Genomic DNA, 24,917 nt, shown 5'->3' on the forward strand with positions numbered 1-24,917 from the left:
ATATATACGGTCTCTCATAGGGTTCATAGGTCATATAGGTTAAAATCTTGGTATAATTTTTAAAGTTAACGATGTTTTTGCAAAACATACCATTATGATGCGAAACAGTTATCTTTACCTACTCGTTTAAATTTGGATATTCTTTATTCAGACATTTTAATCAGGCGTATTTTCGGTGTTCCTCAACACTGACACGAAGTCGGAAAACCCAAGGGATGACCACTTGCAAACGCCATCTGCGGAGTTCAGGTGTTTTCCTGGGCCCCAGGACGTGCGGCGCACAGGTAGGCGGAACAGCGCCCCCGCCGGCAGGTGGGGCCCGCGGGACCACACCCCTGGAGTGCCCGACCGGTGCGGCGCTGGACTGGCGGGTCCTATCAGCAGCCCTCGCCCTCCCTCGCCCCGCCTCTGGGCCGGGAGTCTCTCCGCTGGGGTGGAGGAGGCCGCTGCGGTGTGTCCTCGGCTCCGATCCAGGCCCCAGAGCCCAGGTTAGTGAGCCACTCTGTTCTCTGGCCAGCCACCGCTGTCCGCGCAGGTTCTGGGAGTTCGACCCGCCCTGCAGGCTGGGTTGCGGGGTTCGCGGGTGAACAGGAGTGAGGGAGACCTCTGCGGTTTTGAGTTGACTGACTTTTGCATGGGAGCTCCTCAGGCCAGGCTCCTCCTGGTTCGGGACCCGGGGGTGGTCTGTGCAAAGGGTCGTGACAGGGGACCGCAGGAGGTAGGGGAGGCAGTCCTGAAAGTTTTTTGAGTTCGGGAATGCGTGCAAACCATGGGACTGGCGTGGATTCCGAGGTCAGCATCCCCTCCCCCATCTCTGCCTCTCTGCCCCAGGAAGTGACACCGCTTATCCTCCACCCGGGAGGCCCTGACCTCTCCCCGGGGAGCAGGAGGGTGAGGCTTCCGCCCTCGCGGGACCTGAGGGTCTGTTCCAAGGCCGGGTCCTCGAGCCCTGCGTTTCAGGGAAAGGAGCAGGCCCACACGCCCCGGGTCCTCACAGTCTACCCAAAACTACTGGGAGTCTTGACCAACTGGGGCTGCTCCCATCTGGATCCTCTAGGGCTTCTCATTCTGTCGGTATGCCGGTCACAGGGAGACGTCTGCCATTCTGTGACGGGCCACTAACTGTCGCTCCTGGCAGAGGTGAGAGAGCAGTAAAAGATGCGGTCCCTTCGCTTTCCGAGCTTATGACATAGATCATTTTATTTTTATTTCCTTTTCATCCTTCTGACACTAATCTCTTGGAGCTTCTGTTTTTTCTTCCATCTGTAAAATGGACCCAGTAATATTTATACCCTAGAGTTTTGGTGAGTATTAAGTGAGGGAGAAGTTTAACATGGGCGACTGCCTGACAAAATGTAAATTAAGTCTTTATTCTTGAAAAAGTCGATGAGCTTTTAAAAAATGGCAATTTTTTTTTTTTTTTTTTGCAAGAATAGAGGGGGGAATAAAATTTTTTAAAATGCACTATGGTAAAGAAGAGTATAACCAACATCTAAACAAATGAAAGTATAATAAGAGTTTTAAAAATTTGGAATTGCAAGTGGAATATCACAAATGCAGGGGAAAAAATAATAATTTTGTGAATTAGCCATTAAAAAAAAACCACTCAGTGGACTGTCTAAAACTCAGGGAAAAGAAAACTTGTGCAGGACAGTATTTTAAGAATTTGCAAAGTTATTTAATTGTACGTTTCTGAAGTGGATGGGATAGAGATTCTTTTGAAGTAAATTTTAAAAAGAATTTAAGACTGATTTTGTTCCAGTTCCAATATTTATCAAGTGTCACCTGTTAGATAACCATTCCAGATAATAGGTTAAAATAGAATATAACCCTACACAAAGGTTAAAAAAAAAATACAGTTATTCCCTAAGTACAAGAAACTAAACTCTCTTATAAATGCAGCTTCTACCTGTTTAGTTTTTTTACCACATTTTCAGTAGAGCTCCCAGCTGGTGGGTAGACTGCCCATCTCATTTCCAACTCATTCTGAGGCCCCATCCTGGGCTAGCTTGTAGTATTTCTTGCCCTGTCACTGACTTTTATTCTGAAGCCATTTGATATTGAATTGTAAGCTTCCGTTGGAGTGGATACTTCTGATCTAACTAGGAGCTTATCCTCTGACTTTTCCTCCCCACCCCACCCTCCCCCTTCTAGCTGTTTTGCTCCCAGATTGCATCTGCCTGGGAAGGACGTGCCTTTACGTAAGACAGGGCTTCTGAAACCTTGCTGTGCATAGATGTCACCTAGAGATCTTTATTGACTTGCAGAAACTGAATTGTCCAGGATGAGGCTAAGATTCTGCATAAAGAGCTCCAGGGATGCCAATGCTGATAGCAGACCACCAGACATTCTTTTTCAGGCATCTGCTTCTGATTTAATAGTTCACCAGGACATGAATTTGGGCTCTTTCATTTGCAGATTTGATCCACAGGGCTCTGGCATTTCAGCCTCTGGGATCTGCTCTCCTCCCACAGCCAGGTTGTCATCTCTCAGTCTGACCACACTGCTCTTAAGACAGGCTTTCCTGGGAGACTGAATTGACCCACCTTTTTGGCTCCTTCGGGGTGCGCTCTGGTGTCTTGGGTAGTGAGCAACAGCTACTAAACATGCTAACTGTATGCTTCCCTCCACAATTTCTTCCTTTCTGCAGCCTCAACTTTATACCCTCTGACAAGACACATGAACTCTTTCAGCAAAAATCTTTCTCTGTCCTGAATATCTATAGTACTGCATTAGATGGAAAAGAAATACAGAAATATAACAGGACCACATTTTTCATTTTAAATTTTCCAGTGGCCTCATTAAAAAGAAGAAACAGGTGAAATTGATTTGAATATATTTTACTTAACTCAGTGCATCAATAATATAAAATACTAGGATGTGTTATCAATATAAAAGGTGTTAGTGATGTGTTTTAGATTATTTTTTCTAACAAAATCTTTTGAAATCTGGTGTGTATTTTATACTTAAAACATCTCATTTTTTGACTAGCCACATTTCAGGTGGCTACAATATTAGACAGCTCAGTTCTAATTTATGCTTAGAAGATCAGAAAGCCAAGCCTTTAACTTTGCTCAATGTGTTTCTTTGTTCTGTTTTTGTAGTAATCAGCTCTAATGAGCTATAATTTACATCTATAAAATCAATTTTAGGGCGCCTGGGTGGTTCAGTGAGTTAAGCCTCTGCCCTCCGCTCAGGTCATGATCTCAGGGTCCTGGGATCGAGTGCCGTGGTCGAGCTCTCTGCTCAGTGGGGAGCCTGCTTCCCTCTCTCTCTTTCTGCCTGCCTCTCTGCCTACTTGTGATCTCGCTGTCAAATAAACAAACAAAAAATCTTTTTAAAAAAAATCAATTTTAAAGCATACAATTCTGTGAGTTTTGTTTCGTATACAGTTGTACAACTGCCAACACAACCATTTATAAAGGTCATTTCCATCACCCCCAAAAGTTCCTTGTGTCCTGATGCAGTTAATCCCCTTCTCACAACCCTGGGCTTTGGCATCCACTAGTTTGTTTTCAAATAGCATAGTTTTATTTTTTCTAGGATTTCATATAAATGGAACCATACAATAACTTTTGATATCTAGCTTCTTTCCTTTTGTATCATGCTTTTGAGATTTATCTTGTGTAAGTATCAGTTCCATTTTATTGTTTGGTAATATACCATTGTATGGAATATACCACAATCTTTTCATTTACCAGTTAATGGTTTTATGGATTATTTCCAGTTTTTGGCTGTTAATGCATTGCATCTATGAGGCAGAAATGCCCTGTGTCCTGTCCTGTACATGAAGGTCACAACTGAGACCCCAGGGCTAGTGTGTCTTCAATGAGGTGGTGCATTTGTGAGTTGGCTCTTCTTTAATGTCCCCGAGAAGAGTCCAGCTAGATGAGCAGAGCAAATGGTTTCCAAGGAAAGTGATTAAATGCAGAGACACATACTCACTCACTCTATACACACGTAGATACATACATAAGAAAAAATGTCTAAAAAATTCTCATTGTGATTTAAGACAATGGTAATATAATTGCACAACCGAAAATGTCTAATAATGAGAATAAAATAGTGTTTTTCAATGAGGGCATCTATCTTAATTCAGCACAAACAGTAAAGTTAGAGGACATTCTAGGATCTCAAGTGTATAGTTAGAGAAGCTTCTAACTTTCTTTTTTTTTTATTTAATTTTATTTTTTCAGTTTTCCAAGATTCATTGTTTATGCACCACACCCTGGTGCTCCATGCAATACGTGCCCTCCTTAATACCCACCACCAGGTTCACCTAACCTCCACCCCCCTTCCCTCTAAAACCCTGTCTATTTCTCAGAGTCTGCGGTCTCTCATGGTTTGTCCCCCGCTCCGATTTCCCCCAACTCACTTCCCCTCTCCTTCACCCAAAGTCCTCCATGTTATTCCTTATGCTCCACAAGTAAGTGACCATATGACAACTGACTCTCTCTGCTTGACTTATTTCACTCAGCATAATCTCTTCCAATCCCGTCCATGTCCATGTTGATAACAAAAGTTGGGTATTCATCCTTTCTGATGGAGGCATAATATTCCATTGTGTATATGGACCATATCTTCTTTATCCATTCGTCTGTTGAAGGGCATCTTGGCTCTTTGCACAGTTTGGCAACTGTGGCCATTGCTGCTATGAACATTGGGGTACAGATGGCCCTTTTCACTACATCAGTATGTCTGGGGTAAATACCCAACAGTGTACTTGCAGGGTCATAAGGTAGCCCTATTTTTAATTTCTTAAGGCATCTCCACACTTCTTAACTGATCCTTTCCGCAGGCACACAGAGACAACTAACTCAGGTCAAGCTCTCTCACATTGTCCTTAAGTGCCATCTCATTAAATCTTGTTATGAATTTTAATAGTGGATTTTTCTCCTAGTTCCAAAAGAAGTAAGAAGAAATGAAAAGGGGTAAGAAAGTAATCCATAAATTCTTATAACAGATACTTATGAAGAGCTATCTCTCCACCAGACTTTGCTTTGTCCCTGCTAAAAATATGAAGAGGCCCTTTTCCTCCTGGTGGCAGGCAAGAGCACTGCAGGATCAGAGAGCAGCACCAGCGTAAGGGTAACCATAATTAATCTTTATTGAGACTATTCTCTGCATTGGCTTAGGTAATTATCACAACTATACTCCTAAGGGAGGAATTGATCTCAGCAATGCACAAAAGATGGAGCCGCATCTCAGATCGGGAATCATTCCAGTGTTCTAAAACTGGATCAGTATATTTAGGATTTAGACCTGGGTCTACGTTGCTCTAGCACCAGTGCCTTTTCTGCCCTACACTGCCAGGAAAAGGAAAGCAGCTTAGGTCTGTACGATGTGCTGCCAGGAAGGAAGCAGAGCGGAACTGTGGAGGGAGCCTACAGATATCTTAGGAAGAGCTGTAGGGTGCTTTTCAGTGCTAAGAAGAATGGAGCTATCGTATGAATCAGCGCAGTGACGTCACGGCCTGAGTGCCCTTGCAGGTGGTGTGGGTAGCGTGAAGAAAACATTCCCTTTAAGAACCAGATGGGTTCGTGGTTAATAACCTGAGACTGGGAGGTGCATAAAATTGGATTGTAATCTTTACTTTGTCACTTACTCACTCTGAGACTTTCGGCAGTTAAATACCTTCTTAAGAAATTCATTTTTGGGGGCGCCTGGGTGGCTGAGTGGATTAAGCCTCTGCCTTTGGCTCAGGTCATGATTTCAGGGTCCTGGGATCAACCCCGCATCAGGCTCTCTGCGGGGAACCTGCTTCACCTCTCTCTGCCTGCTGCTCTGCCTACTTGTGATCTCTCTCTGTGTCAAATAAATAAACAAACTTTTTAAAAAAAGAAAAACTCATTTTTCACCTTCATAAAATAGGTGTTATTAAACTTCCCTTATAGAATTATTGTGGGATTTGCTTTTTTTACAGTATCTTTTTTTTACAGTTCATCCATTGCCTAGCACTTAAGAAGTGATCAGAAAATGGTCCTGGTGATGATTTTCCTCCTTCCTGTTACTGTTCTTAAAACAAATACCTTCATACATCATTATCTCCCACACCAGCCACAAAACCATGCTTGACTCTCCAGTCTTTTCCCACAAGCACACATCTTCCTGGGGTCCTACACTAGAATGCCTGTGGCCTTCACTGCCACACCTTTCTTTCCTCCCCTTTCCCCCCAGCGCACAGGTCCCTGTCAAAGTTTATGACGGGCCATGTTGAAATTTCATCAAACAGAACCTTTCTCATTTCACATTCCTAAAGCCCTGGGTCTGTGTTTGACTTTTACTACTGTTACCACCGAATGTCTGGTCAAAGTTCTGAGGTTGAGGAGGGGGCCTTGAGCTAGGACTGTGGACATGTTAGGTTCTGCCAACTCTGTGACTTACAAGATGTTTGATTTTATAATGTCATTCATATCTATTGTTTTATCAGAGAGCCTCAAATACTCTTATTTATTTGGAGTTTTTCTGTGAGGGATAAGGAAAGCAGGGAAATGGGAGTTTTAAATCGCAACTAGGTATCAAAGATTACCTCAGGGTTATTATGGTCATTATTTTTTCAGTGTGTCTGGGAAGGTGACCATGATGGATGAGAGGGCCCGGTGAGGAGCAGAACTCTGAGAAGCTGCAAGTGTCTTCACAGTAAAAGGATTCTCACGGGAAAGCTCATGACAAAGGAGGTTCTAGATGTTCATTCCTCAAAAGTTGAGGACCTTAACACACTTGAAACTAATGTAATACCGTATGTTAACTCTACTGGCATTAAAATTTAAAAAGAAGTTGAGGACTTGTGTGTAGATACTGCTATTTCTGAGGATACGGTACTGAACGAAAACAGAACAGTCTCTGATTCCTAGAGCTTATATTCTAGTGGGAGGATTCAGGCAACAAAAGATATACATTAGGTAGTGATAAAAAGAAAAATCAAGCATATGGAGAGTGACTGTGTGGGTGGCCAAGCTTTAGTGAGGCTACACAGAGCCATCTCTGCCGATAAGGGAGTGGGTAAGGAGATGTGGAATGAAGTCACTGAGTCAGGTGGAGATTCGGGTGAATGGTCTTTCTTGAGGAAGTAACAGCAAGTCTAAATATCTGGAGGCAGCACTGTATTTTGGTGCTTTTTAAAAAAAATTTTTTTTAATTTAATTTTATTTTTTCAGTGTTCCAAGATTCATTGTTTATGCATCACACCCAGTGCTCCATGCAATACGTGCCCTCCTTAATACCCACCACCAGGCTCACCCAAACCCCTACTCCCCTCCGCTCCAAAACCCTCAGTTTGTTTCTCAGAGTCCACAGTCTCCATGGTTCGTCTCCCCATCCGATTTCCCTGAATTCACTTTTCCTTTCCTTCTCCTAATGTCCTCCATGTTATTCCTTATGCTCCACAAGTAAGTGAAAAACCATAGTGAAAAGAAGGGCCGTATGTACCCCAATGTTCATAGCAGCAATGTCCATGATCACCAAACTGTTTCAGTGCTATTAACACCAAGGTTGTATGAGAAAAGATCAAACAGATGGTGGCTCACTCAAGGCCACTTCTCTCACGGGCTTCACTTGGTCCCTCCATCCACCAAGAGTGAAGGAAAATCAATCCTTGTTCTGATGCGGGTAGAAATTGATGTCTAATATGAGCTGGGGATGAATAACATGTTTGAAGCTTGCATAAGAAGCCCTTGTGACCCCAGGTATCTGGCCTGTTTGTCCAGGATACTCAGCTACCTTTTATTGACACTCGTTTCTTACCCTGAACCTTTTTTTTTCCCCCCCCTCACCTACCCAGGATTCTGTAAGCAAGAAACACTTTAGAAATTCTGGCTGGGCAGGCAGGAGCCACTAGAGAAGCTACAATGACCTCAGCGCTCCTGGTGGATATACGAGATGAAGTAACCTGCCCCATCTGCCTGGAGCTCCTGACAGAGCCCCTGAGCATAGACTGTGGCCACAGCTTCTGCCAGGCTTGCATCATGGGGAATAGCACAGAATCAGTGATGGGCCAAGATGGGGAAAGCAATTGTCCTGTGTGCCAGACCAGCTACCAGCCTGGGGACCTGCGGCCAAATCGGCACCTGGCCAACATAGCGGACAGGCTCCGAGAGGTCGTGTTGGGCCCCGGGATGCAGCTGGAGGGGATTCTCTGTGTGCACCATGGAGAGAAACTCCAGCTGTTCTGTAAGGAGGATGGGAAGCTCATTTGCTGGCTTTGTGAGCGGTCTCAGGAGCACCGAGGTCACCACACGGTGCTTATGGAGGAGGTTGTCCACGAGTTCCAGGTAGGATTCCAGAGGGAAGGCAGGGAGGAGCAGGGCCCTTGGCAGGAAAGTGTAACTTTTCTCCATGCTGTAATCTCATTTCTTTGGTTTCCCCATTTGCCTAGAGGATGAACCTAGAAAATGCCCTCCTGCCCGAGAGTAGAGACTTTATCTCTTCCTTGCTGCTCAAGACCTGCTCCGCATGAGTACAGGTTGCTGCGGAGGGTAACTAGGGGGCTTGGTGGTTGAGTGTGGGGGATATGGTGGTGGTGAGTGGAAAGTCCTGCATGGATAGGTTCCCTGGGAGGAAAGAGAATCCACCAAAGCCCTTTGGTTTTTAATGCACACCTCCTGTGCATAAAAGAGCCTTAGGCCTTCTTATTTCTCAGTCCAGCAGGACAGGCTTCCGAGGTCAGCATACCCTCCCCCCCATTCACTACGTTCTGAGCACAGAGATGAGGTAGTGCTTCACCCTGCTTGCCCTGATGTTTCTTTAAGGAGAAGTTCCAGGAGTCTCTGAAGAAGCTGAGGCTAGAGCAGCAGGAAGCTGAGAGACTGGCCACGGTTATCATAAGGAAGAGGACATCCTGGAAGGTAAGAAGGATTCTTCCTGAAGGTCTGAAGGTGTCCTGGGAGAAGAATTGGGGCAGGGCATGGGAGTCTGGGTCCTATCTCTTCCTAATTTGGCTGGCAGAGCTCCTCGTTGCATAATCCTTCACTGCAGCCCTTCCCAACAAGGGTGTTATTCATGGCGCAAGGATGGAGAAGGGGGAATTAGAGAATGAACATATCAAAAAAGGAATTCGGGTTTTTAAAGATACTTACATAGGAGGGGAACCGTGGCCATTGGCAGCCGGCAATTCCTGATTCCAGACCTTGTTCTACAGTTGGAAGTTCTGAAAGCTCCCGGAAAGACAGGTCACACACCAGCTTATCATTCCCACATGGGTACTCAAAATTGGAAGGGAGATGGATGCAGAGGCCCAGGAGGCTGGGGAGGCAGCTTTAAATCTAGACCTCCCCTGGGAGCCACAGTCTATGTCATAGAGTCCTAGATAAGGTAGCATGGGGCTCATGGTTTGGGAAGAGCTGAAGGAAAGAACAGGTTCTGAGGGACTTCCTTCCCATCTCTGCTCCTCCTTTCCCGGTGAAACCTGGCCAGGAGAGCAGCACTGAGCCTGATCCTCCACCCCTGCCCACCCCCAGCCCAGTTGGAGAGCAGAGACCCTAGCTCAGCAGATGAGCAGGCTTTTTCTCTTGCATGTTCCCAAAGAATCAGATGGAACCCGAGAGACACAGGATCCAGACAGAGTTTAATAAGTTGAGAAGCATCCTAGACAAAGAGGAGCAGCGACAGTTGAAAAAGCTGGAGGAGGAAGAGAGGAAGGGGCTGAGTATTTTAGAAGAAGCTGAGAATGAGCTGGTCCAGCAGAGCCAGTCACTGAGGGAGCTCATCTCCAATCTGGAGCTTCGGTGTCAGGGGTCAGCGCTGGAGCTGCTGCAGGTAAGGCTACTGAGGAGCCCCTAGTCTGAGAGTCACGGCAAAGGGAGACCAACATTCCTTCCCTTCATGCATGGGGTTCATGACCTGGTAGGGGCGAGAAAAAGATTTATTTGGCCCTGGTGTGCTTCTTGCCTATTAAACCATATGGAGGTCATGGGTAAAACATAGGATGATTAAAGTACAAATGCTTGGGGACTGTCTCATTTTTATTTATTAAATACAAAGTGTAGTCCAACAGTTTGTTACCGTGGAGATCTGTTATACCCACTGATGTTCTAGAGCAACATTTCTGAATCTCAACACTACTGATACTTTGAGCTGGAAATTCGTTGCCATGAGGGGCTGCCCGGTACCCTGTAGGATGTTTGGCAAGCCTCCCTGGCCTCCACGTACTGGATGGATGTCAGTAGCATCTCCCCTCAGCTGTGACAACCCAGAATCTTCCAGATATTGTCAGATGTCCCTGTGGGGTAGGTACATAATCCTCTCTCCCCCTGTTGGGATTCACTGGCCATGTGGTACCTATTGTCTCTGAGGCTGTGTTGGGATTTGTCGGGTACTTTTTACCCCAGCTTAGTCACAGACAAACACACATCAGGCTCAAGTACTTAGAGATTCTTTATGTCATCATCATTCCTTCTTTGCTTTCACTGTCTCCTCTTGGGCGGAATCATTTAACATGTTGTAATAGAAGTATAAACAGGTCTTTTTAAGGCACAAAAAAGGCTGGGCTCTGGGGTGTGTGTGTACATGTGTGTGCACGTGTGTGCACTAGAAGGGTGCAAGGTGTCAAATTTGGACAGATTTGATGCAGGAGCTTGAACAGAAGTTGAAATCTTTTCAGGTGTTTTCTACGTAGAGTGAATGGTGTGACTGATGGTGGAGACAGGATGTATTTTGTAACATTCTGGAAACTTCAGGCTATTCCTTACTTTCTTGCTTTCCTCTTGCTCTCCCTTTGTTGGTAGAATAATCATTTCTTTACTTATTCTTGGGCCCTGGCGTTGGGGTCATGGAGAAGCTACACTCTACCTATTGGGGCTTTTCTCACGCGTTGCTTCTGGTTTCCAATCTCCGTTTTATTCCTCTTGCCCTTTTTCTTCAGCTTGGGTATTGGGTTACCCTAACGCTTCTCCCTGCCCCATTCTAGCCCCTCCACAGATATTTCAAGTTGTAAAAATTGCTCCGTAAGTGCAGAGATCATCAGTTTGTATGATTTCACCCAGGTCCCTGTCGAGAGCCTCACACCTCTTCATATGACTGCCCAGTGGGTCTTTTAACTTGAGTGCTGTTTCACAGTCAGGTTTTCTAGAGCTAACCCAGCACACTATCCTCCTCCTCTTCTCCATATCTGTGTGACTTTGTTGCTCGTTAAGATTTGATAACCGATGGAAGTCTGCAGCTCTCAAGTTTCAGTGTGACCCTTGAGAATAAAGTTAATGGAAGAGAAGGAGCCAAGAAGTGGCCCCAGATTGGCCATCTGACTTCCTCCATACAACCATGCCTGAAGGCTGATGCATCCTGGATATTCGGTATAAATTGACACATCTACCCCCTTTGCTGCTTTCTGTATTCAAGCCGTTGAGCTGTGTTTCTGTCAAATGCCGCTGAAAATAGCCCCAACACAGAGAAAATAATTATTCCTGTGTTGTGTAGATCAAGCCTTTTCTTCAGTCAGTGTGGTGCGTAGAACAGAAGTCAGGGAGACCAAGGGGGAGGCCATGAGGTAGTTTTGCTCTAGGGAGGCTGGCGGTGGCAGTAATGACAGTGAAGGGCAGGTGGCTAGAAGATGGGGACTGGCTTTGTTTGAGATGGGACATCAGGGTGAATAAAAGTTAGTTTTTAGGATCACGCTTTGTCTGAATTTAGTGATTAAATGGATGGTGGCAGCACTGAGGGAGATTAAAGGAAAGAGAACTCACAGTTGCAGGAAAAGTAAGGGTTTTTTTGTTTTGTTTTGTTTTTTAAATGTCTTGATTTTGTGGTGCCTGTGGCTCATTTGCTGGCATATGTGAGAGAGATCTGAGCAGAAGGACAGGTTTGGGAATCATGAACATGGGTGTGTTGAAATCAAGACAACTGGATGAAGTCAGCAAGGGTAGCATAAACGGTGAGAAGAGGTGAAGTTTGAGAAATAACCACTTTTAAGGCTCTTGAATCTTGAGATAGCAACATCTCATCTTTGAGAATGGCAGCATCTCAAAGACAGAAATTATGACTTAATCATGTGGGATTCTCTAGTGCTAATAGATGATGCAAATATACACACTCTGTCATCAAAATAAAGGTACCAGTGAATGAGTTCAGTCATCTCCCAACATCTCTACGTAGGGTCTCAGGGACAGTCTACTCTGAGTTTGTATTCTATTTTGTGGCCTCCATTTTGGGTCCATCTTTATTCCCATCATACCATGAGGTGGTGGGATTGGGATAAGGAACATGGATGAACCTATTACTCCCTGACTTAATATTTCTCTTTCCTTCCTAGGATGTGAGTGATGTCATGAAAAGGTATGTTTAGGAGAGAATACAGGGTGGTTCCCTTGGGTTGACAAAAGATTCCTATACCCATAGAGTTATCTTATGGTCAGTGGAAAAGTAAAGAAGAAAAATCACAAGGCAGGGAATGTTTAGGACTTTGATGTCATGAGTTGCTCATCTTGAGAATTTTTGAGTTCCCTGAAATAAAGGGAATTACCTAGTTTCTATGGTAAGAGAATTTGGGGTAATTTTGGGGGGGATGGACACAAATTGGGGACAGTAGTGTTCTTAAGAATAAGATTTACAGTATCACTAACACCTGTAGTAGCCCATGATGCAACCCTTTGCTACAAAACTACCTGTTTCCAGCCCTGATTTTAGTAGCTTTTAGTATTTTATTGGGGAACTTTCCCATCTGTCTTTCCAAGGTCCAAGAATCAGTGCCTCGGTCATTTGCTTTCAATTTCCCTTTCTCTCTTGGCTTTAGAAGAGTCCTGCCTTGCTACCTATTTTTCCTCAGACATCCCATTTTTCTCAGTTCCAGTAAAAACATAGACATGAGGTCTTGAGAAGATTGGTTTGGGCCCTGGAACAAAAACATGTTCTCTTCTCTGTCCCAGACTCTAGAATCTCATCCATCAAGGTGACCTCTGAGGTTCCCCACACACCTGGCACCTTTAAGCTTCTCACAGACACATGAAATATGGAGTCTGTTGTCACTTCTGAAGTGTTCACTCATGGTTTAGAGGTGAAGATGTCTCCTTTCTCCAACTGGCATGATACTCCCAGAGACAGTGCCTCCTCAAACACTGTTCTGGAGGCCTTTGTTCCTAGGCCTTTGACAGATCTTAAGGCCTAACCTCACTGTTCAGAAGGAAACCCTTTACTAGTACTCTCAGAGTCCCAGCAAGCAGGTTCCTGGTATTCTCCCTGTCAACACACACATCTCCAGCCCCTTACACTAGACCCTTAAGATGGCACTGACTGTAAGTATTTAGTATCTTTCTTAGACTTAGCAAAAGATTTCCCAGTGATTGTTTAATTTTATATAATCTTAGGATGTAGAGAGAAGGGAAATGGTATTTTACAAAAACAAAACAATCCTTTGCAGGATTAGATCTTATCAAAATTTACACAGATGGTGAGAAGCTAATTTCTAGTCTAGGTCTTCTGGTCCCAGTGCCAGAGCTCTTTGCAGACGGATGTTAATTTTCTTCAAGAAAGAATGCTGAAGTTCTCCCAGGAGCTTGGTCGATGAGGGGATGGATGTTGGAGAAACCCAAGGCCAGCAGTGTAGGATATTCATAGGTCTGTTCTCTCTAGAAGTGAGTTCTGGACCCTAAAGAAGCCAGAAGCTCTCCCTACTAAGCTGAAGAGTATGTTTCGAGTTCCAGATCTGAAAAGGATGCTGCGAGTGTTCAGAGGTGAGGAGATTCAGGGGACAGCTTTTTGGAGGTGGAATTGTTGTAACATAAGCAATAAATAGAATAGAGTATAGAGTTGGTGTTTGGGAGTAGTGGTGCAGAGAAAGGACAGGGAGAGAGGGACATTCAATGCTGAAGAAGATGCAGTTCATACTTAAGGGGGAAGCAAGATGGCCAGCTTGCATCCTTATAGAATTCCCTACCTCACCCCTCAACCAAGCAGACCTGACCTATGTCCATTCTGTACAATGTAATTGGCTCTATTTATCATTACAGAACTGACGGATGTCCAGAGCTATTGGGGTAAGTAGCAACCATGGCATCTTTGAGCTGACATGTCCTTATCCTTCCTCATATGCTCCCCCCTGGACATACCACACACTCTGATACAAGGTGTTAATACCATCTCTCCATCGCCCCACATAGTTCCAATTCCTCCACTTCTGTGTTTCCTCTTCTCGGTGTCTTAAGTCCCTCTACCCATCGTCATCTGCTGATTTTGTACCTTTTCCCACAGTGGACGTGACTCTGAATCCACACACAGCTAACTTAAATCTTGTCATGTCTAAAAACCGAAGACAGGTGAGATTTGTGGGTGCCAAGCTGTCTGGGTCTTACCTAGAAGAGCATTATGACTGTGGTATCCTGGGCTCTCAGCACTTCTCCTCTGGGAAACATTACTGGGAGGTGGATGTGACCAAGAAGACTGACTGGATCCTAGGGGTATGCTGTAATTCAGTTGACTCTACGTACTGTTTCAACCAGTTTACGAACAGTCGGAATGTTTACTCCAGATACCAACCTCAGAGTGGCTACTGGGTGATCGGGCTGCATCATAAACATGAATATAGAGCCTATGAGGAGTCTTCCACTTCCCTGCTCCTCTCCATGATGGTGCCCCCTCGCCGTGTTGGGGTTTTCTTAGACTATGAGGCCGGCACTGTCTCCTTTTATAATGTCACGAACCATGGCTTTCCCATCTACACCTTCTCTAAATATTACTTTCCTACCACCCTTTCTCCATATTTTAATCCTTGCAACTGTGTAGTCCCAATGACCCTGCGTCGGCCAAGCCCTTGAACGTTCCTCTGTCTGCATCCACATCTGAGCAGGATCCTTCACTCTGAGATTCATCTGTACCTCAGTCTCTCCTTTCTGAACTTCCATTTTCTCGTATTCTTACATCCTTCCCTTCAGACATTGGCTCAGCGCCAAAATATACCCAGAGGTGATAGTTAACATCCCTAATTAATTACAGATCTTGGGATGGGTTGGGGGGTCGCTTTCAACATGTTACCCTTAAGCATGATATTTGACGGAGTTTTTTTTGTTGTTGCTGATTCATGGGAGCAAATTCAGCAGGTTCCTTTCTATTAATTTGCTATACTTTTTGGTACTGAATGGAAAATTGAATTTTAGCAGATAGTATCTATAATTATTGAGATAATCCTCTGTCATTTTTATTCTGTAACTGGAATACATTGATTTGTTTCCATTTTTAAGTGTAACACCAAGCCCTGGAATAAATCACTGTTCTTCATGTGCAATATTGGATTTGTTTTTGCTAATACATTGTTTAAGTTTCATTTCTATCTCCATTTATGAAAAAAATTGACCTGCATTGTAACATTGTTGTCAGGTTTTATAAAATGCAATGAATAAGCAAAGAAATTACTGTATTTCTGTGTAAGTATATATAGGATAGAGTGCTAAAAAGCATTATACAAGTTAACTTTGGTGGATTTAAATTCAAAGAAAGAAATCTTAACTTCCGTTTTCACTGCAACCTTCATGGATTTAAAAATTTAAGGGTAGTAATTGAAAATTTAAAACAAATTCTCTCAAATTCACTGAAGTAGATAAAGGGAGAGAAGAAAATGATCACTCCAATACAGATTTTTCTCCCAGAATGGGAGGGAAACATACCAAGAAAATATAAAGTGGTTTTAGGAAGAGAACGAGTTTTTCGGGCTTCACGGCCTATCTTTATGCTCAAACGTGAACAGCTTGTGGGTGAGCTGCTATGACTTTGCTAGAGGTGGTGTATGCTTTTGAGCCAGCTCTAGAAGAAATTAGGAGGTGGATGTGAGTGTGGAAACAAATATCAAGGAGTCGACTAGAGCTGCTGTCCAGTATGGTAGCCAAGAGCTACCAGTGGCTATTGAGTACTTCAGATGTGACTAGTCTGAATTGAAGTGTGCTTTATGTATAAAATGCACACCTGACTTTGAAGACTTAATTTTAAAAAACAATGTAAAATATCTTCTAGTATTTCTGTTGTAGATTGCAGTGATAATATTTTGCATATTCTGGATTAAAAATCCATATTAACTTCACCAGTTTCAATTTGCTTTTTAGATACTAGAAAATTTAAAATTACATGTGGCTTATATTGTCTTTCTATTGGACAGCTCTTTCTGTAATGCAGTCTCTATCCTTACCAGGGCCCTAGTGTGGGGCAGATAGGTTCATCTCTATACAGACCCCTTACCCTTCTGAGGTATTTTTGTAGAAGGTAATGGCAGAGAAAAGAAGATTTCAACATGTTTAGAAATTTACAAGGTGGAAGATCATAGAAAGGGATCATGGCCAGAGAAAATGATTCTGCCTAGTCCAGTCCCTGTCTTTAGCCCTCAGTCTGTTGGACATTTGATGTTTCTTCATGGTTTGAGGAAATAGTAACTAGTTCATCCTCAGGGCTCAGCTCTGGTGTCTGTGGGGACATGAAGTACAGGTTACAGTAAAAACCCCATACTGGTTTGCTCTAGGGCAGAATTCTCTTTGGGAGATGAAATTTGTGGGAGACCAGAGGCCAAATGCACTCTTCATCCTGATTTGCCCTTCAGTGGATGAATGGATAAAGAAGATATGGTCCATATATACAATGGAGTATTATGCCTCCATCAGAAAGGATGAATACCCAACATTTATATCAGAGGGGGAGACAAACCATGCATTTCAATTAGATCTATGAAAGGAGATAGAGCAGGCAACTCGTTGCCTACAGAGCTGGTGGGGGTCTGAGGATGAGGAATGGTAGAATCTGCCTGAGTAATTGCTCCCTTCCACTTATTTCCCATGTAATAAGTCCCAGGTAAAAAGGAGTTAGCTCAACTGTCCTCTGCCAGTGGAGGTGTTCAGTGAATGGCTTTAGACAGTAAGGAAAGACAAAGTACTTGCTGGGATTGTGTAGGTGAGATCTGGGGAAGGTTGTCCAGTGAGATTTGGAGGAATGAATTTGCAACCCTGACTCTCCTAGGGGTCTGGGCAGAGGCATAGTGGCCTTGACATTTTGGGTATAATGCAATAGACTAACCTGCTACGAAAAGTAAACCCAAAAACAATGGATCAAATACAAAAAAAAAAAAAAAAATTCTTATAAAAATCAAACATGAGTGTATTTAGTGCTGTGTGGCACTGTTCCATGTGGGTTTTATGTACCAAGCTTGCTTCCATCTGAGTCTGCCATCCCCAAAGACAGTATTGTCTTAAGCATCAAGCCTGCAGAAGGGTAAAAAAACCTGGGGAGGCAGTTTGATTCTTAAATTCCTCTCTTAAATATGGGATTCATAATTTCTGCTTACTTTCTATGCTGAGAATAGCCACAGGGCCATACCTACCTGCAAGGAAAATTGTAGAACTGTCTAGCCATATGCAATTATGTACAATCAAATTTCAAGGAAGGGAAAGTGCACAGATTTTTGTGGAGACCTAGTAGTCTGTTACATGGGCTACAAGAAGCACCTGGAACTTTAGGGTGTTCCTCTTTCTCATAGAAGACCCAGAACCTTAGCTTTTTTTTTTTTTTTTTTTTTTTTAGAACTATGTTTATTCCATCCTGTAGCCTAAAATTGTGAAAGAAAGGGGAAGTGATGAGATGTTTTGCTGTCATACACATGGGCATGGGCTATGTAACAACCATCTTTTTAAATTAAAGGCCAAGCTAAGATCAAATAGTAAATAAGTTAAAGGAGACAGAACAAAAGGAATGGAACTGGTAGAGAGTTTATCAGGATTTTCAGGAGGTTGGAGGACAACAAATTTGGAATGCATGCTCTGCTCTGACTGGATGGACTCCTAAACAGATTGCAAATGGGTTTTGTCTCTTACCTTGTCACTTCCAGGAAAGATTTTGCAGAGATTGAAGTGAGATCTAATGAGAGCTGAGCTGAGGAGGTTGTGCATGTGGACATACACAAAGAGATGAAATACTCAAAAGGAACTACAGGAACAAACATGGATGGATAGAATAATTTACTTAAAAAAGAAATAGATGTCCATTTAGTTACTGAATAATGAAGTTAGAGGGGAATGAAATAGTTGTTAAATACTCACAAGAAGTTGAATGTCAATAAATGATTGAAATGTTTACCGAAAGAAAATGAGGTCAAACTTCCTCTGCCTTCCCTTAAGTTATTGAAGTGATAATTCCATATTACAGGTAGAACCTCTGTTTACCAAACAGTAAAATGGTTGATAGGAGGACAAACCTACAACATTAGAAAAACTTAAGAAGTAATACCGAGAGGAAAACTTACAGAAGTGATACCGAGAGATTACAATGTGACGGCCTGAAGGTCTCAGGGGCAGCTATTTTACCAGGAAGCTCAGAAGTAGAACCACCTTTTTAATATCTCTCCCTGTGACCCACATACATGGGCTACATATTTATGGCTTTTTAAACCTGCACATCCCTCCACAATACCATCCCTAAATGAGGGTTGCACACGTGTTATTTCCAGTAAATGAATTGTTAGCATAAGTGCACCAAATTTCCACTCGAAAGGGAATTAACAAATATTCTAAAATTTGTATGGAACCAGAAAAGATCCCAAATAGCCAAGTTAGTATTGAAAAAGAAAGCCAAAGCTGGAGGCATCCCTGTTTGACTTCAAGCTGTATTACAAATCATCAAGACAGCATGGGTATGGCACAAAAACAGAGACCTAGGCCAGTAGGACAGAATAGAGAACCCAGAAATGGACCCTCAACTCTGGGCAACTACTCTTCGACAAAGCAGGAAAGAATATCCAATGGAAAAAAGATAGTCTCTTCAACAAATGGTGTTGAGAAAACAGGACATCCACATGCAGAAGAATGAAACTGGACCACTTTCATATACCCTACAAAAAATGAATTAAAAATGGATGAAGGATAGTGATTTGAGGGGGCGCCTGGGTGGCTCAGTCAGTTAAGCAGCTGCCTTCAGCTCAGGTCGTGATGCTGGGGTCCTGGGATCCAGCCCTGCATGGGGCTCCCTGCTCAGCGGGGATCCTGCTTCTCCCTCTCCCTCTGCCTCTCCCCCCAAGCTTGTGCTCGCTTGCTCTCTGAAATAAATAAATAAATCTTCAAAAAAAAAAATAGTGATTCGAAGGGGCACCTGCACCCCAGTGTTTGTAGCAGCAATGTACACAATAGCCAAAATATGGAAAGAGCCCAGGTGTCCATCGATAAAGCAATGAATAAAGAAGATGTGGTGTAAATGAAGGGGGAAAGCAGGGTTCTTGTCTTACAGTTGAAGAATGAATCTTGTGGACAATGGAGAGTAAGTAAAGCAACATTTTATTAAGCAAGGATACAGAGGGTCCCAACAGTGTCGCCACTGAGAACTTTTAGGGTTGGTCTTTTACAGAAAGCTAACCGGGGAACTTAAATCTTTCTGGCTTCTCTACTGGCAGCACCATTGATTCACCATTGATTAAGGACTAGTGATAAAACATATTTAATGATTTACTTCTTTTTAGGGTCTGGTTATTTTTTGTTGACCACAGTAGACGGTCGTAAGTAAGACTTACTCCTGGGAGACCTGGGGTGGGTGGTCTGGAGAGTTCCCTTATCTCTTGTTTTCTTACATCTCCACATTGTTTGGGATTTCTGTGAGCATGACATAGAGCCCAGCTTTCTCTCTCTCCCAACCCAGCCCCGCCTCCTTCTCATATATATACTGTGGGGATGGGGTAATTGAGTGATGGGCATTAAGGAGGGCACTTGATGTAATGAGCACTGGGTGTTATATGCAAATGATGAATTACACAATTCTACCCCTGAAATTAATAATACCTTATATGTTAATTTAAATAAAACAAAAAAATCAATGTTTAGAACATTAATTACAAAAAATATATTCCTTCATAATTTGGAAAAACTTGAATTTAAATACATACCATATTAAGTAAGTCATTTAAATGTTGGCATTTTTGATAATAATGTTTTAATATTTACATGAGAATACTGAATATTTTGTCTTAATCTATTTATGCTACCTTTATGAGCCAAAGTTATTGGGATGGCTGTCATCAAAAAAAAGAACAACAAAGTAACTCATAGGAAATTGTAAATGTTGGAAGAAATGTAACCCCTGGGCACTGCTGGTAGGAAGGTAAAATGGTGCAGGTGTTATAAAAAACAGTATGGTGGTTCTTTGAAAAATTAGTAATAGATTTACCATATGATTCATCAAATCCATGCTGGGTATATATATCCAAAAGAATTGAAAACAGGGTCTCAAAGATCTATTTGTATAACTGTTCACAGCAACATTATTTGTAATGGGCAAAAGGTGGAAGCAAACTAAGTGGTAATCAATGGATGAATGGATAAACATGATGTGGTTGCAATATTATAATTTATAAGAAATTTATGTATCTGGTTACCCAGAGGCCCAAAACCCAGTCCTCACACGTATTTGGTCTTCATTTGAGGTTCCTGCGTCACAGCTTTCTAACCCTTGGAATTTCCTGTGATAGGGGCAACAAAGTATCTTTTGTTATGTTAATAAAGGTGACAGTAGGACTCCACCCAGGAGCAAGAGCTGGTTCCCCCAAGGACCAGTTTGTGATTAAGGGGTTGGAACTTTCTCTGTTCTGGAAGAGAGAAGGGCTGGAGGTTAAATCACCTAATGGCCATGACTTAGGATATGTATGAAGCCTCCGTAAAAACCCAAAGACTAGGACCTTGGCGCTTCCAGGTTGGTGAACCTGTGGAGATGTAAGCAGAGTGGTGCACTCAGAGAGCGTGGCTGTGCCTCGCCCCTTCTCCATACTTCACTCTCTGCATCTTTCCCATCTGGCTGTTGATTTGATCCTTAAGCTGTTACATGTGTTTCCCTGCCTTTTGTGGGCCACCCTAGCAAATTAAAGGACCCTAAAGAGGAGGCTGTGTGAGTCAGAAGCCAGGGTAACAGCCTGGGGCTTGCACCTGGCATCAGAAATGGGGGCGGGGCAGTCTTGTAGGACTGAACACTTACTCTGTGCTGACGTTATTTTTAGGAATGTAGTGTCAGAATTGAATTGAATTCTTGGACATCCTAGTGGGGGCCTAGAATTGCTTGGTGTTGTGTGGAGGATCTTCCCCATGCTAGAACTAGGTCTGGGAATGCTTAAATGAGTGGTATATACATATAATAGATTATTGAGCCTTCAAAAGGAGGGGACTTCTGACATATGCTACAACATGGATGTATCTTTAGGACATTATGATAAGTGAAATAAGCCACTCACAAGACAAAGAGTGTATGATTCCACTTGTATGAGACCTTTAGAATAGTCACATTGATAGTGACAAAGAGTAGAATTACTTTTGCCAGTGGCTGGAGGACGGGGGAAATTGGTAGTTTTTTTATGAGTATAGAGTTTCAGTTTTGCAAAATGAAAAATTCTGGAGTTTGCGCAACAGTGTGAACATGCTTAACACTACTGAATAGTACACTTAAAAATGATCAAAATGGTAATTTTTATGATTATATATGTGTGTACACACACACACACATATATATATTTTTTTTATTTTATTTTATTTTATTTTTTTTGAGAGGGAGAGAGAGCAGTGGTGCAGAGTGAGGGGCAGAGGGAGAGAGAGAATCACAAGCAGGCTCCATGGCCAGTGCAAAGCCCAATGTGGGGCTAGATCTCACAACCCTGAGATCATGACCTGAGCCCATGATGCTTAGGTCATCATTAGATGAATGCTTAACCAACTGAGCCACCCAGGAGTGACTTATGTTATACATATTTACTACAATTAAAATTTATTAAAAATGTAAAAATAATAATTATGAAATGGGTAGGTAAAATATGATTTTATCTTAAACTGACATATTTTGCATATATATTGCAGAAAATATGTTTGAAATATAACTATTATAAATCTCTGTAAAAGATTGTTTATGAATATAAAAAATATATAGAAAAGAGCAAAGAAAAAATAAATTAAACCATACTAACAACAGCTGTCTATTTCATGGATTTCATTATTTCTTATTATTTTAAAGTGAAAATTTCATGATTTTATATGATTTTAAAAAGAAAAATATTATAAGAATCTTAATGTAGTACCTATTCTGTCAGATGATCTAACAGACTAATGGAGCAATATATATGGAACTCTGAACCTTCTGTTGATTGGACATGTTGGGGAGGAAGAATTTCTTCTACCCTTCAAAGTCCTAGCTGGACTAAGAATCAAATTGACACGAGACAGATTAACAGGACAAAATCAAACTTAATAGCAGTAGCGTAGATATGGGGAATTCACACAGACATGGAAATCCCAGACTGTGAGGCAACAGGAAGCTTATATGGACTAAGGAGAGAGTTAAGGGTCTGAGGATACAAAGGAGAGAAAGACCCTTAGCAAGTAGGTGAAAGGAGGAGTTTGGCAAACAGGTTGTCCTTTATGCAGATAAGATTCTTAGGTAAAGAGGAATCTCTCTGTTAATAGCTCTCCTAGTAAAGCTGGCTGTTGAAGGAGGGTAAAGAGTTTTTCCCCAATCTGCTGGGTTTTGGTTGCTTTTTACTCAAAATAATATTCATGACAAAGTGCCTTATCTTGGGGCAGCCTGCTCTTGTTCCCTACAAACACAACAATAAATAACTAATTACAATGATGTGTGAGAAATGCTTTTTAAAAGTGTACTTGGGGGCAAGATGAAATGCTCAGTCGTTAAGCATCTGCCTTGAGCTCAGGTCATGATCCTGGGGTCCTGGGATTGAGCCCCACATCAGATTCCCTGATCTGCAGGAAGCCTGCTTTCCTCTCCTATTACCCCTGCTTGTGTTCCCTCTCTTGCTTTGTCTCTCTGTCAAATAAGTAAATAAAGTCTTAAAAAAAAGAAATAAGAGTGTACTTGGCTAAATTATACATGGATAAATTTTAAATGTCTGCAGTAGTCCGCATGTTTGTCGTGGTTATATGTCCACTTTATATTGTTAAGTGAGGAAAATGTGTTCCAGAACAGTGAATAGTATTTGGTATATTTTAAAGGCAAATATGTATCTAGATAGAACACATACAACACAGAAAATATTTAACAATATTATCTGAAATGATAGTAGTGTATATCTCTACATTGAAAAAATAATGATTTTTTTTAAGAAGTAGCCTATGTTCTTTTTTTTTTTTTAAATAAACATATAATGTATTTTTATCCCCAGGGGTACAGGTCTGTGAATCACCAGGTTTACACACTTCACAGCACTCACCATAGCACATACCCTCCCCAATGTCCATAACACCACCCCCCTCTCCCAACCCCCCTTCCCCCAGCAACCCTCAGTTTGTTTTGTGAGATTAAGAGTCACTTATGGTTTGTCTCCCTCCCAATCCCATCTTGTTTCATTTATTCTTCTCCTACCCTCTTAACCCCCCATGTTGCATCTTCACTTCCTCATATCAGGGAGATCATATGATAGTTGTCTTTCTCCAATTGACTTATTTCGCTAAGCATGATACCCTCTAGTTACATCCACGTCGTCGCAAATGGCAAGATTTCATTTCTTTTGATGGCTGCATAGTATTCCATTGTGTATATATACCACATCTTCTTTATCCATTCATCTGTTGATGGACATCTAGGTTCTTTCCATAGTTTGGCTATTGTAGATAATGATAAACTCTTTATTTGGACTCTTGTCAAATTGTTCGACATTTACCTGCCTTACTAAAAAATATATTTAAAAAAAAAGGAATGTGAACCTGTTGTTTTCTCATCAAGACAGTATGATTTTAAAATGCTGCATTGGGAAAATGATTTATAGCATGCTCTACAAAGAAGCTAAGATTTTAGATGGTTGAGATCTGAGTACAGGTTCACCCATCAGTCAAAGAAACAGGATATTCCTGGAAGAACAAAATCAATGAGGATATGGACACAGAAGTAGTAGAAGCACATGGCATGACTAAGGAGGGGTGAATGATGAATTATGCACTGTGTCTGAGGAACAGTTATGAAAGATGAAATGAGAAATATTGCTGGAAAAGTAACCTGCAGCAAAATGCCTAACTACCGGAGGTGGGAATTCTTGAGAAACTTCCCTATGAATCGAATAGTGAGAGTTTCTCAAATCCCATACCCTGGCATCATCTAATACCAATCAAACATTCTAAAGCTACCAAACTGTCCCTGACTGTGGGATCACCAGGCTTCAGGGTATCCAAGCACCTTAAAAATTATACCCAGTGACTAAAGTCATATTTCTATCCTTTGGATAAAGGTTATTCATTCAATCATATTTCATTCAATAAATATCGTGGGCCTACTGTATGCCAAGAACAGTTCAGGTTTATGCTATGAAGAATAGCATAGAATCACGAATAATGATTTTTTTTTAAGATTTTATTTATTTATCTGTCAGAGAGAAAGAGCACAAGCAGGGGGAGCAGCAGGCTAAGGGAGAAGCAGGCTCCCCACTGAGCAAGGAGCCAGATGCAGGACTCGATCCCAGAACCCTGGGATCATGACCTGAGCCAAAGACAGTTGCTTAACTGATTGAGCCACCCAGGCATCCCTGTTATCAAGCTTTTGACCATTTGTCACCGATAATTTATCTAGTGTGCTGGCCCCTCTGCAAAAATGGCTGACAGTAATTCTTGCAACTATAGCAAAACCCTTTCCTTTATGGCAGCTGGTGTGCTGCTGTTGTCCTCCATGTGATCTCTCTCCACCTGGTTTCTTAGTCATTTGTCTAGCCTGAGCTTTTTAACAGGCTGCTGGCTTCCAAAAGGGCAAAATGGAAGTTGCAAGGTCCGTATGCCCTGGAATTCACAGAACATTTCAACCCTATTTTACCGGTCAGAACAAGTCATAAGGCCATCCCAGATTCAAGGGGATGGGGAACAGACTGCACATCATGACGGTGGGAACTGGCTTATGCGTGCTGCCATTTTTGCAGAGGGGCCAGCCACACTATATAAATTATCGGTGACAAATGGTCAAAAGCTTGATAACAGGGATGCCTGGGTGGCTCAATCATTAAGCATCTG

At 42.4% G+C, this 24,917-nt stretch overlaps 1 protein-coding gene across 8 annotated transcripts; it reads left to right on the top strand.

Annotated features, from left to right (window-relative positions):
- The first annotated feature begins 397 nt into the window (after positions 1 to 397).
- Positions 398 to 15,910, top strand: TRIM6 (tripartite motif containing 6). Of its 8 annotated transcripts, none has more exons than XM_032853282.1 (9): positions 401 to 488; positions 6,561 to 6,731; positions 7,781 to 8,270; positions 8,748 to 8,843; positions 9,523 to 9,753; positions 12,242 to 12,264; positions 13,558 to 13,658; positions 13,935 to 13,961; positions 14,176 to 15,910. In XM_032853282.1, the coding sequence occupies exons 3-9, from the start codon at positions 7,848 to 7,850 to the stop codon at positions 14,736 to 14,738; spliced, it is 1,464 nt and encodes a 487-aa protein (XP_032709173.1). In that variant the 5' UTR covers positions 401 to 488; positions 6,561 to 6,731; positions 7,781 to 7,847; the 3' UTR covers positions 14,739 to 15,910. The 8 variants fall into 8 exon arrangements, with proteins under 8 accessions (XP_032709179.1, XP_032709171.1, XP_032709176.1 ...); XM_032853283.1 differs by having other exon boundaries at positions 6,561 to 6,677; XM_032853280.1 differs by lacking the exon at positions 6,561 to 6,731 and having other exon boundaries at positions 399 to 488.
- The last annotated feature ends 9,007 nt before the right edge of the window (positions 15,911 to 24,917 follow it).

Source organism: Lontra canadensis, unplaced genomic scaffold, assembly GCF_010015895.1.
Source record: "Lontra canadensis isolate GAN:19392208 unplaced genomic scaffold, GSC_riverotter_1.0 scaffold7, whole genome shotgun sequence".
In the NCBI taxonomy this organism is placed as follows: Eukaryota; Metazoa; Chordata; class Mammalia; order Carnivora; family Mustelidae; genus Lontra; species Lontra canadensis.